Here is a 13,381-nt window from a genome sequence, read left to right on the forward strand (position 1 = left end):
AGGCTGGACATAGCTGGTTTTAGCTGGGCTCCCAGTCTGACTAGGCTGGTCAAGCTGGTTCTAGATGGTCATCTCCCAGCCTGACCAGCTAAGACCAGGCTGGTAATGGCCTGGAACCCTCAAAAACCATGCTGGTTAACCAGCTAAAACCAGTCAATGCTGGTATAAGCAGTTTTTTTTTAGAGGGATTGCTTCTCTAACAAAAACAATCAACATCACTACAAAAAAAAAAAAAAAAAAAAAAAAAAAAACGCTCCAATATTTTCATGTTTATACACAACAAAAATTGTGTTGACAATTGTGGTATGATTTTATAGAGTAGAAATACAAAAGTAAACCCTTGTGACATGAATACATGTAATACATGAATATGAAAAAGTTGTATTACAGTCAAACATTATTTATTTACGCTTTGGCTAAAGAATCAATTTACAGCAAAAAGCTGGTTTAGAAATGCTCTAAAATAAATTTAGAAAGTTTAAAAATAATTAAGGCCTTTATACTTTCTTTTGCATGATTGCAAGTGATGAACTTTATTTTAAATCAACATCCTTTAGCATGAAGTGTGATCAGTATACAAAACCGAAGTGTTACCTTACATGATACCCGGACAAAAAGTGAGTTGTCCAAAGTTTACAACAAGAAACTCAAGCATATACACAAAACAAGAAAAGGTAACCCCTCATATACAGTGGCTGACTAACTATCTTACATTTCTTTTTAACTTTGGAGTCTAATTAGCATAAATAACTGGCACATAGTTGGGACTTCACTCCTTATGTGTCAATCTATAACTGAGGTAGAAAAAAGGAGCCCATGAAAGTTCAGTGTTTAAACTTCAACACCACTGACACACATTTTTGGAAATTCAGTGCCTGAACCTGTAGGAAATGGGCAGCAAGAGGTTGGTTTTCTTCAAGGTCTGCACCTTTGCGTGAGCTTCCTCATCAAGAGCTTTATAGCAGCGTCTGGCATAATCCAGAAGCTTCTCCTTGGAGGAATCAAACTCTCCAACCTCAGACAACTTCTCAGGAGCAACTAAGAGCATTTCAGCAATGGGAGTAGTGGAGGCGACGGTGTTTCTGTCAACCCCGTGGACCTGAAAGGCTCTAGACATGCTCTTCAGCTTCTGATAGGTCACGAGGATCTTATTGTAGCGGAGCAGAACACCAGCAGGGTCTTTCACTGCAAACGAAATGGCAGAAATTATTCCAAAAGGAACTTAAGTATGGAAAAATAGAGTTTGATTTTATACATATGAAGAATACTCACCCCTTTGTCTTTCCATGCTTCGTGCGAAACGGAAGACGCGTCGTCGTTTCACCCTCATTTGGCCACTCAGCCTGCCTGTACAACTTTTACGTGAGGTTTTATCCTCTGAAATGTTACCATCGTCATCTGTAATGAGCTGTTCCTCTTCCACATAATCTTCCTCCGCTATATACTCTTCCTCTTCAATCACCTCCTCCTCTTCTTCTTCTTCCTGACCTGTGTGAAACAACAACATGATTTAAACCCCATTTAAATTATTATTAATAATAATAACAACAATAATAATACCCTAATAATACATTCATTTCTTGATATATATATATATATATATATATATATATATATATATATATATATATATATATATATATATAAAATCTAGCATTTTCATAAACATGCACTTTTTAAAAATGTTTTAACTATTTTAAAAATCACGATCGCAATGTATATATCCATGCCTAATATCCGATGGCCACAAAGTGATTAATTTTTTATAAATTGTTAACATTTTTGCATTTGTAATGCAGCAAGTCCAGAAACTAATGTATAAACTGTTTTTAAATAAAATTCACTTTAATGTGCGATAGGACCACAGGACTAAAACGTGGCATAAAAAAATATTTTCTCAATTCAAATAAGTAGCAACTTGGACCCAGAAACAGTATTCCATATATTCCAGACTTGAAAAGCGGATTGTGCAAAATTAAATCCTGCTCTGCAGTATGAGCCAATTTAGTTCCCAAAATGGCATTTGTAGAACTAAATCTTTCCCAGTTCCTGCGTGCATACAAATAATCAATTTTTTTCAAAATGGGTACTTCCACAATTAGTTCTAGGAACTAGGAAAAAGTAAGTGCAAAAGCCCCTAAAGTGAACTTTGATTTTAAAATTAAATTTCATGATATAAATTGCATTGAATGCGCACTAAAAAACTTCTAAACCACACTACAGACCAGGGATCACCAAATTTGTTCCAGTAGGTCCGGTGTCCTGCAGTTTTTCTCTCCAACCCTAATCAAACTCACCTGAACAAGCTAATCAAGGTCTTACTAGGTATACTTGAAACACCCATGCAGGTGTGTTGAGGGAAGTTGGAGCCAAACCCTGCAGGGCACCGGACCTCCAGGAACGAGATTGGTGACCCCTGCTATAAACCATTTGAGTGTGGTCATGTCATTGGCCCTTAAATATTCCCTGCTTTTTATCAAACTATTACATAACTTTAACAAGAGGCAATTCAATCATAAATTGATGTTAAAACAGCTATTATAAATCACTTATCAATATGTAGCTCTTTTTGGATTCTCGGACACTATACAAATTAAAAATGTAAAACAGAAAATAAGTTAGGACAATTGTTTTTGTTTACATCCCTCAAAATGGTCTAGACTTAGAAAAGTAAAAGCTCATTAGCTGTTCTTTCTGCTTCGCTTCTGGCTGCGAACAGGGATTTTTCCAGAGCGTGTCATCATGGGTGATGGAGTGGATGTTTTCCTTGTGGAAAGCTTGATAGGCTGCTTCTGGCCAGTGGCTTGCTGCATGTGCTCTGCTTCAGTTCCTTTCATGAAAAAAAAACAAGCAAAACACTTCACTAACTGTTACATTACAAGACACAATTCTGCTCAAGAGCCATCTAAATCCACCTTTTTCCAAAGTGCCATTGCACTCCCGACTCTTGGTGTTGAAAATAAATCGGTCAAGTTGGCAGCGCAGGAAGTCCCTCTCCTCCTCCAGATCTTCAATGCGTTTCTGAAGCCAGGAGTTCTTCTCCAGAGAGATCTGCAGTTGAGCTCGGAGGCTGGTGATCAGAAGGTATGGACTGCAAGGAGGAATGGAACCCGATGCGGACTCTGCAGAAGCACAGATTTATGAAACACAAACTGTAGAGCTGATTTGTGATGATCAAACAACTTATGGCTGAGGAAAATACCATCAAACGGGTGGTCATTTGGACTATAGAAACCCGAATCATCCAGGTTGCTGTCCTCAAAGGGGATAGAGATTTCATAGCCATTTTCATTCTTCAAACCTGTATTAAGAAACATTTGAATATTTCTTAGTTGGGAGGCAGATACATGAAGAACGATAGGAGTTGTATTTACTACTGAGACATTATGAGATAATACTGATACAATAGATACTAAAGTGGGCAGAACATAAACTTTAGAGCTGGCTGAGGAAAAGCTGTGAGTGGTTTTCTTTATTAGCTGTTTTCCAATACAGCTACATCACCTTGTCTTTTCATTAAAGTTGACCCCTTAACTGTCACTGTCCCACCACCAGGACACTTAAGTTTACATCACTTTTTTTGCAATTAAATTCTAATCTAATAATGACAAACTATATATTGATGGATAGGTCTAAGACTTCGGAATAAATATTTTACCACTGTTTTTTTTTTACCCATAGGAACAGTAATGGATTAAAAGACATTTACTGTGTCACCCGACAACCCGTGGGACCTTTTGCAATCACACCATAGTAATACAATCTAAACAGAGCAATCATGACAAACTATGTTCCATTTGAAAGCTTACACTTTCTAGTTGCCATGTCTGATTTTTGATAGATATTACTTTACAGCAGTTATTTATAAATTTGCAACAAGGATGCTTGGAGTTCTAAAGCATTACTTTGCTACAGCAATCCACATATATATTTTAGATGTTTTATAGAGGCTAAATTCAAATGAAACGCCACCAGATTACCAATACTACTATTGAATGTTATGTCCACTTTACAAATATTGTCAAAAGTACGAAAACAACATGGTTCACATTCCTCAAAACACAGAGGGCGCCCTTGTACGGTCACCAATGGAAACTGTATGTCATCTAGGGGTCATGTCTGATACTGCAGCCAAACAAAACCTCACTAAAAGCTCATTTACTGAGATATCAACTTCAAATTTAGAATATAATTTGTTCAGATGTTTAGCCCGTCAAAATTCTGTTTGTAAAAATACATATTTTAAATGTTATATTAAAATATAATTTATTGTTTTATTATTTTTTTATAAACAAAAGCAGTATAACCTTTGTTTTATTAAACTTGTTTACATTTTTCACCCCAAAATGAAAACTCAGTCGTCATTTACTCTCCTTTACTTGTTTCAAACATTTAAAGGAATTTGAAGAACATTAAGAAGATATTTGAAGAGAGCTGAAAACATGCAAGCATTGACTTCCATAGTCACACATACTATGGAAGTCAGTGGTTATTTGTTGGTTTTCAGCTTCTTTTGTGTTCAACAGAAAAAAATAAATCTCATAAAGGTGTGAAACCACTTGAGAGTGGTTAGTGAGAATTTTCATTTTTGGGTGAACTACCCCTTTAAGGCTTTAATTATTTTAATAATTATGTTTTTAATTTGTTACAACATGTAAAAACAACATTTACTAGACTGAAGCACGTCCTATTTACTGAAGTATCTAAGCCTATACATATTTTATTTACATATTTATTTTATGCAACTTCTCTGTTTATGCAACTAAACTGTTATAAAAACATTACAAGCTGTAATAAATTATTCTTACTACTTAACAACAATAACTACACAACAACAACATCTACAAAAACTGCACATTTCGGCCCAGTTTGGAAAATTTAGTTTAGTAAAATTTGCATTAAAATTTGTATTACATTTGTGAGCTTCATATTTTCACCATATTATATTACTTGAACCATAACATATTAGGAACCATAGTGGCAAGTTCATTAGCTAGTAATCAGCTAGTTCTACCTTAACCTCCTAGGGCTTAGTGGCCACATACGAGGACAGCACATTTTATCTCTTATGTCTTATATTTTGTTACAGACATACAGTGTCATCTTGCAACTGTTTTGCAGCATATTAAATGTCCCAAACACTATTTTAGCTATCCAAAATGGGCTAAAAATTTTGTTTTTACTGATAGTCAAATAATTTTGAAAAATATGTGTGTATGTGTTATCAAAAAAACAGTCAGAAAAAAACTACTGTGTTCAATCAGAAATAAAGAGTTTTTTATTCTGTTACAAAAAGGTGACTTAATTGTGTTTTATGGAAATTCGGACCACGAGTCCACGTATATGGACATCATTTTTCCCAAAAAGTACATCTTATCAAAAGATGGCACTTAGGTTTTATTCGAATTAAGTATCCAATAAGCCAAAATAACAAAGAGAAACAGCTTGGGCCTTAAGAGGTCAATAAACTAGCTAGAAACCAGCTTCATTCACCCAAAACATCAGATTAAAAACATACGAAAAGCTAGTAAAATCTGACCTCTGGAGCTCCTTGTGCTTCTCTGTGCATCCGTCATGATGACATCAGTCACATGGACCTGCCTGATATTCACAAACCTGCAACCAAACATGAACTCGCTCAAAAAAGGAGGAAAAAACAGCTTCAGACCTAACCAACACCAAACACATAAACCGTGCAAATGCGTGACACGGAGCACGGCGTGTGTAATTAATAACAACCAAGCACAACTAAGTAGTTAATTAGTCATTAACAATAACAGGTAGTTAATTAAACATTAGTTAATTTGCTCGTGTCTCCCTAGCCCTTTTAAACAGAGTAACGGGAGACTGTTTCATAGGTGGCTTTACTTCTGAAATATATTTAACTAATATTTTATATAACGCTTGCAAGTATTAATAAGCGTTAATAAACGTACCTACTTCCAAATTCAACAGCGTTTGGTAAACAGCAAATGGGATTGAATCGTCCGCTTGTTGATTGGCTGTTGCTTATAGTGTCGATGGCTATATAATGAGGACTGAACTGACTGAACACGGTGCACTGCGGAGCGATTTTTATCCGGCTTACTTGGAAGTCGTGTGTCATGTGTGACGCGCTCTTGCTGACTGTGTTGCCAGATAAATTGCTTTTAGAATAAAATTGTTTATTTATACTCTGACTTGAAATCTTGATTTATTTATTTTTCTCTACTTATGTCTTTTTAAGTACAAGAGATTAGTTTATGGTAACGTTAGGCCCACTTCTCGTAAACTGAAAGTTTGTTTTCATTTTTTGATGAATGCAGTTATGAATGAGGACTCAAACATGTTCTGTCTCGTAACAAATACTTTTAATAACATGTTAAGTAAAGTTGTTGTAATTCACAGAAATATCGAGCATGTCAGAGTCTGTTTCTGGATGAAAACAGCACATTCCGGTGGTGTCAAATATCAACATGTCGGGGTAAGTGCGGAAGCAGCTTCAAACAGGTTTAGGCCATACCTGACTCAGCCACACCTGAAATGCGATGATTACTTTGTTTTTGTGAAGAGGAGATTCCGAGAATCAAGGTAAGTTTACTTAAAAATGTATTTGATATTGATAAAACCCCCAAAAGTTGTCTGTGTTTGTGTTATTTCTGTTAGCAGACGACATCGTCTATTTAGTGTTGACTCTCTTACGCAAATTGACCATGCTTTTACCACGCGACAGTGAAGTAAACACGATTTTTTTTTGCTGATTGACTGCTATTTGTATAACAACAGTTTTACTACAAATATTATGGTTAATGTAACAACGAAGTGAATTTGTGGTTACTATTGCTTATAACAACAAACTATGTCCTTTAAAAGAAAATTGAAGTAAAATATGGTTATTTTTTTGCCACGGGTGGGCACCTATGCCATGCTGGCCACTTTAAAGTTAGCAGTTTGTCTTTATGATCATATTTTACACTGCAAAAGAAGTGATTCAGCAAAATAACAGCATTGTTCAGAAGCACGTGTTGTAGTATAGAAAATTACATTTTTTTCTCATTTACATTGTGGTATTTTGCAACTTTAATCTGCATTATGCTATTTAGTGTTCATAAATGATCTAACAAAGAGTAAATATTCCTGTCTCTGTCTTTAACAGCTGCCATGGTGTGCTCCGGTGTCAGACACTGCAAAATTGCCCTGGGGTTTGCAGTTATTTTTGACATTTTTGGCTTTACCGCCCTGTTTCTGGGGCTCTTTGTGCCATTGGAATTGAAGGGGAGAGATTTCGGGGACCTTCTTGTCTACACTGGGGCTCTGTTAGTTCTGATGTCTCTTGGCGGTTGGGTGATGTGGTACAGTGGTAACATTGAGGGAATGGCAGCACAAAAAGATCTAGGAGGAATAGGCAACGCCGTGGACCGTTTGGCCCGCAACCTCAGCAGGAAAATATACACACATCATGTCAACAAAGGGCCTTGATTATGACTTTTTGATTATGGTGCACATAGCAGGACATGTGCCTCTTTTTGGCGTACAGATTTGGACATTCAAAGAAAAACAGTATTGTCAAAATGAGATTTGACAGATAAACTAGATATAGATATGCACTCTTTAATCATGTAAGCAAATAATATAATACTACCGTAGCAGTTCGATACGATACTGAACTAACAAGTGTCATATAACTTTACTACATTGTTACAAGAAATTCTACAGCACTGTAATCTTAACATTTCTACATGTTGTTTGTTTATCTTTTTTTTTTTTTCAACCCAACTTCTTTTGGCCAACTTTTTTCCAAGAGCATTGTTTATTTTCTATTAAGTTAGTTCTCAAAAAAATTGATTCTCAGCACATAAAATATATCATGTACAACAGTCAGTATTGCTATTTAGAAAACAAACTGGTACTTCATATGATCTCTAGGTGGAGACAAAGATGAACCTTTTATATCATAATAGGAGTTACTAGAGGTCATATGGCCTTAACATGAGTAAAATGAGTTTTGACTTGGTAAAATGTAATAAAAATGTTTTCTTTCTCCTGGACTATGGTTATAAAGTTAAAACAACAATTTATGGAACAAACATTAGCTTGACATAAAGTAAAGACGATTTTTTTTCTCAATATAAGACTGCTTTACTTATTTACATATTTATTTCATTATATCCGAATTCTTGAGTGTTTAAAGTTGATTAACTTTTTTCGGTCTCGTCTAAAAGTGTCTCCAGTAAACAAAAAAAGAAGCTTACAGTTAGTCTGAGACACAAAAACACAGGGCTTTATTTAGCTCCAGGGTCTTTTCCTGTTTTATACTTGATCTCTGAGGGCTTTTCTTGTTTTAAGCCTTCTAATGGGATTGGGACTTATTAGCACATGTGGTCTAAAAGTGGCATATTCTGTGTGGAGCAGACTGGAGTGCGTCAGGAAGATTTACACTTGATGCGGGAAAAGTAGGCTTGAATGGAGCTATGCCACATTCAAATACAATAAATAAATAATAAATAAATAGTTATGAAGATTTCATATAGATAACTGTTTAAAAGCAAACAAACTAAAATTAAATCAATGAAAATAAAACTTGTTTCTGTCTGGAACTGTGGCTATTAGGCATGGGCTGGTTTACAATTATGATTATGATAATCTGGAATAAAAATATCAGGGTATTGTAATTAGTGCTCTAAAATTTGAAACGTCTGGGTAAAAACCAACAACTGTTTTCCCCATTGAACACAATTTATTTCGTTTTAAGAAACATAAAATAATTTCAGCACAGTAAACATGTCAGGCAAAATAATTGGAAATAATCATTGACTTGTTGTCATCAATATTTTCAAAAACACTATTTTCTTGAAGCTTGAAAAGGCATCTTTAGATATCTTTCTTTTCTTTGGATATACATTAAGTCACTGCATGATTTAGGTTTATAGCAGGCTTGGATCTTGGTGTATAAGCGATTTGATTCACAAATGTTTTCTGAATCATGTGCTGAGTAGCTTTAGATGTGGAGGGTCCTTTTGTGTTGGACATAAATAAAATATGTCGAGGGAAAAAAGCTATGGAACGGTTGGAATAGTATTACAGATCATTTTAGGGGTTTTTAAAACACAGACTTTTTTCAAACCACGATAAACCTTGAAACTAGTTATCATTACATGCCTTCTTTCAAAATCTGCAAGACTGAACATGTTTAAAATAATTTTAACATATTATAAGGCTTTTCCCAGTACTGGGTTGCAGCTGGAAGGGCTTCCACTGTGGCGACCCCTGATAAATTAAGGGACTAAGCCGAAGGAAAATGAAATGTATTATAAGGCATTTTACACTGTGACATTTCAGTCTAGACTCTGCTTTGGAAACTTCAATAGAGTGAAGTCTATAGCTCATAAAAATGGTGTGCATAATACTTATGACAGAAGTTATAGAAAAAATTGAATCGAGATTTGACACATAATTTGCTTCAGCACACAATGAAAAAATAATAACAACAAATGAAAAGCATCATTTTAGTTTCCATTAAAATAATATCCTACTGTCAAGGAAACTAATAACGAGCATATGTTAGAATAAAAATCTGCACATTCATTACTGCATAAATTAAATACACACTCATTCTTATTAAGTAAGTACTGTGCAATTCCAGCGTGATGGATGTGACATTTGCAGTAAAAACTCAAAGCATAGATTCACAGAGAAAGTCTATTTTCACATTATATTGGAACATTTATTTATATATTTTTTAAAACAACTAACCACAGAGTTATGGAATCAGTAAAATATAAATCTCTAAACATTTTTTATTTTTTAAATAAAAAAAAATAATCATGCGTTATGAATGTGATCGAAAAAGTCTGCAAGTTTACAGTATACAACATTGTAAAATTTCTGTGAGTTAAACAGCACAACCCAAAATGAATAATGCTAACCAGAGGGATACGAGTTGGCTCACTATAGAACAATATTTATTTATTTAATTTAACATTTTTACATTTATTGGTAAAAAGCTTGGTTATGGATGTGACATGACATTGCCACTTGTGTGACTTTGGTAACTCAAATATGATTGTCTGAAAAACATTAAGAGAAATATGTTTGAGTGTTTTTAAAGTACTGTAAAATGTTTGCTTGCACAAAAAAACGTAGGTTTCGCTGTTTTGGTCTAAACTTATTTTTTTTCATGGTAAGGTTGACATCTGCATGGAATTGCTTTACTGTTATTTAGCGAATACCAGCAAATTTACCCCCTTTTTGGTTATCCAAGACTTGTTTTGCAACCAGAAATACATACTTTTTAAACATTTTTATAGTGCACCCAAAAGTTAGTTGGCTAGAAGTAAAGTAAATGTTCTAATACTAAAATACTAACATTTGTGTCAGTACTAGGTTTTCACACACACAACCATCTCCAGAGTTTACAGAGAATGGTCAGAAAAAAAGAAAACTTCCAGTGAGCGGTTGTTCTATGGCCGCATGCCTTGTTGATGCCAGAGCTCACAGGAGAAAAACCAGACTGGTTTGAGCTGATAGAAAGGCAACAGTAACTCATCATGTCTATTTCTTTATGACCACAGTGTACCCATCTTCTGATGGCTAATTCCAGCAGGATAACATGCCCTGTCATAAAGCGCAAATCATCTCAGACTGGCCTCATCAGTCACCACCATTCAATCCAATAGAGCACCTTTGGGATGTGGTGGAACGGAAGATTCGCTTCATAGATGTGCAGCCGACAAATCTGCAGCAACTGCAGTGTGCTATCATGTCAATATGGAGAAAAATCTATAGGAATATTTCCAGTACCTTGTTGAATCTATGCCACGAAGGTTTAAGGCAGTTCTGAAGGCAAAAGGGGGTCCAACGCGGTAGTAAGGTGTACCTAATAAAGTGGCCAGCAAGTGTACTTTTCACTATTAACTACAACATTTTTTTACACTCAAAAAAATGGTTTGCTGTTTGTTTAAACCACTTATTTAAAATGAGCTGAAACAACACAATTCTTGAGTTTTTTGGGGGGGACAACGTTAGTGATTGTTTTATGTTCAATCGCTTAAATTTGTAAAAACAAATAAGTTAAATTAACTTAAATTCTCCTTGTTGTCCCAACACAAATTGATTGTGTAACCAGCATTTTTACAGTATATTTAGTAAGGTCATTTTTAAGTTTAGTTTTGAGATTGGATTAAAATATTCAGAATACATTCATTCAGAGTAAAATGCATTAAAGTGATAGTTCACCCAAAAATCTAAATTTACTCTAGCTCGGTCCCAAACCTATGAGTTAAACACAAAAGAAGATATATATATATATATATATATATATATATATATATATATATATATATATATATATATATATATATATATATATATATATATATATATATAATTATTATTATTTTTTTTTAGGGGTTTTCACCTTTATTTTTGATAGGACAGTAGAGATAATTGACAGGAAAGCATGGTGAGCAGAGAGAGTGGAAGGATCAGCATAGGACCACAGGGCAGAATCGAACCCGGGTCGCCACAAGCACCTGAGTGCATGTGTCGACGCACCAACCACTACTCCACTGGCGCCGACCAAAAGGATATATTTTGAAAAAAGGTGGAAAAACTGTAAGCATTGACTTCCATTTTATAAGAAATATGGAAGTCAATGGTTACCAGTTTCTGACTTCCTTAAAAATATCTTCTTCTATGTTCAACAGAAAATGATAAACAGCATTTTCAGTTTTGGGTGAACTATCCCTTTAATGTGTGTGTATTACGCAAACACATAAGTAATTAGTTAAAAGTGAGAACGAGTCCCCATACAGAAGTGTAACAGATTAGGCTTTAGTCACTATAGATTAGTCACGGTAGATAAGATCTTGGGACATCCCCGCTGGTGGAGCACTTAGAGTAAACTGATGTCTTGTTTGGGTTTGCACTTAATTAATTATAGGAGGACGTAATTAATTGGATGCCGGTCATTAAAGAAACAGCTCGCAGAGTCTCGGCTTTACTCCTGTCCACGCTGCTGTGCTCTTATTGTTTTCCTCCTTATAAAACATTCCTTGCAGTCATGTTTATTTCTGTTCTTTCTCAATATAGAGCAAAAGTTGAGGGATTGTGTGAGGCTGGGTATGCAGGTCGAGGCAGACTAGGTAGCCTACAGTAAGCTGATCAGAAGAAGGCTACCAGGATGTATTTTTGACCCAGAGAAACTCCAGTGCTTTAAAAGGTATAATGCAGATTACAAACAAGCAAATCTTGACCAGAACAGCTCTTGTTTTGTAATAAAATCTCGTTCAAACATCTATGCTCATTATTAGGCTGTAAAAATATCTGTAAATTAGCAGGTTTGTGTTTTCAGTTTATTTGTGCTTTTGAATTGCATTATGGGACCTTGATCTCTCTTCCAACAACTTTTAAGCTTTAAAAATGTGAAAACGTGAGTTTTATGAACATTTTTAATAGTTTAAAGTGATATATATTGTCAAGGTTGGTGTTGTATATTACAGTACAAAAACCTTGTAATAAGCTGCCAGTACATTTTCTGTTATTTATTTCTCTCTATATATTATTTCTTATACATTACATAATTTCAAACTACTAAAATGTTAATAAAAGTCACTTTGTTAAACCTTAAAGTTAAATTTTCAACATCAAAAGTGGTCAGAGCAGAGATAAAGGTCCCGTTAAGCAATTCCCAACCGTAAATAAACAGAAAACAACTGTTAAATAACAGTTTTTTTTTTACAGAGTCATTTGGACCAAAAAAAAGAAAAGAAAATCCGAAGCAACAATAAATTACACCCAGAAATTGTAAATCTTGTAGTTCAACACAAAGAAATGGCAAGTAATACATTAAATCAAACAGGATATTTTGAAGCAGACTGAATTTGTATTTAAAATATATACTCCATTTATTTTTTTTACAATGTACAGTAAATAGCCAAACAAATACCTGATCAATCAATCAATCAATCAATCAATCAATTGATCAATCGATCAATAGATAATTCTCAGATCAAAATATTCAGATCAAATATTTAATAATCTGTAATTTTATATTTCATTTTTATATTTATTTTCATTTACTTCAGTAGTAATCCAATAATTTTACCCAAATATTTTCAAGTAACAGGCCTGTATCGAGCCTATAGGGGTGTTTTTCTTTCGAAAAAGTAGACCTTTTTGCAGTTATTTGCCTAATTTTCTATTTAATTATCATTTTAGTGACATTTTAAGAATGCTGGATTAGCCTGTGGGATGGGGATCATAACAATTTTTTTTTTGATGCACCAAAAATAATTCTGTTAAAGTGCTCACCATGTTATTTTACCACAAAGTGTTTATTTACAAATGTGCATTTAAACTGTAAATAAATCCAGTTTCATAAATCTTGATATGAGATTAGCAT

At 34.4% G+C, this 13,381-nt stretch overlaps 2 protein-coding genes across 4 annotated transcripts; one reads left to right on the top strand and one right to left on the bottom strand.

Annotated features, from left to right (window-relative positions):
- Positions 1 to 503: 503 nt before the first annotated feature.
- ccdc106b (coiled-coil domain containing 106b) lies at positions 504 to 5,990 on the bottom strand. Of its 3 annotated transcripts, none has more exons than NM_001312892.1 (7): positions 5,941 to 5,990; positions 5,540 to 5,616; positions 3,203 to 3,301; positions 2,916 to 3,122; positions 2,687 to 2,830; positions 1,273 to 1,488; positions 504 to 1,185 (listed from the first exon to the last, which is right to left on the bottom strand). In NM_001312892.1, the coding sequence occupies exons 2-7, from the start codon at positions 5,574 to 5,576 to the stop codon at positions 869 to 871; spliced, it is 1,020 nt and encodes a 339-aa protein (NP_001299821.1). In that variant the 5' UTR covers positions 5,577 to 5,616; positions 5,941 to 5,990; the 3' UTR covers positions 504 to 868. The 3 variants fall into 3 exon arrangements, with proteins under 3 accessions (NP_001299821.1, XP_068071224.1, NP_001013323.2); XM_068215123.2 differs by having other exon boundaries at positions 5,937 to 5,985; NM_001013305.2 differs by lacking the exon at positions 5,941 to 5,990 and having other exon boundaries at positions 5,540 to 5,709.
- A 525-nt stretch (positions 5,991 to 6,515) lies between these two features.
- tmem238a (transmembrane protein 238a) lies at positions 6,516 to 8,106 on the top strand. The gene is given in 2 exon segments (NM_001083074.2): positions 6,516 to 6,570; positions 7,136 to 8,106. A coding segment is annotated over 1 exon segment (318 nt). The 5' UTR covers positions 6,516 to 6,570; positions 7,136 to 7,140; the 3' UTR covers positions 7,459 to 8,106.
- Positions 8,107 to 13,381: the final 5,275 nt, after the last annotated feature.

Source organism: Danio rerio, chromosome 19 (genome assembly GCF_049306965.1).
Source record: "Danio rerio strain Tuebingen ecotype United States chromosome 19, GRCz12tu, whole genome shotgun sequence".
Classification (NCBI taxonomy): domain Eukaryota; kingdom Metazoa; phylum Chordata; class Actinopteri; order Cypriniformes; family Danionidae; genus Danio; species Danio rerio.

Bases quoted from the DNA above. Each gene is read 5' to 3' on its own strand.
- ccdc106b (NM_001013305.2), bottom strand. From the start codon at position 5,630: ATGTTTGGTTGCAGGTTTGTGAATATCAGGCAGGTCCATGTGACTGAT. The intron at 2,831-2,915 runs GTGGATTTAGAT...TTTTCATGAAAG, and splicing joins CAATGGCACTTTGGAAAAAG to GAACTGAAGCAGAGCACATG. The intron at 1,186-1,272 runs GTGAGTATTCTT...TTTCGTTTGCAG, and splicing joins AAGCATGGAAAGACAAAGGG to TGAAAGACCCTGCTGGTGTT.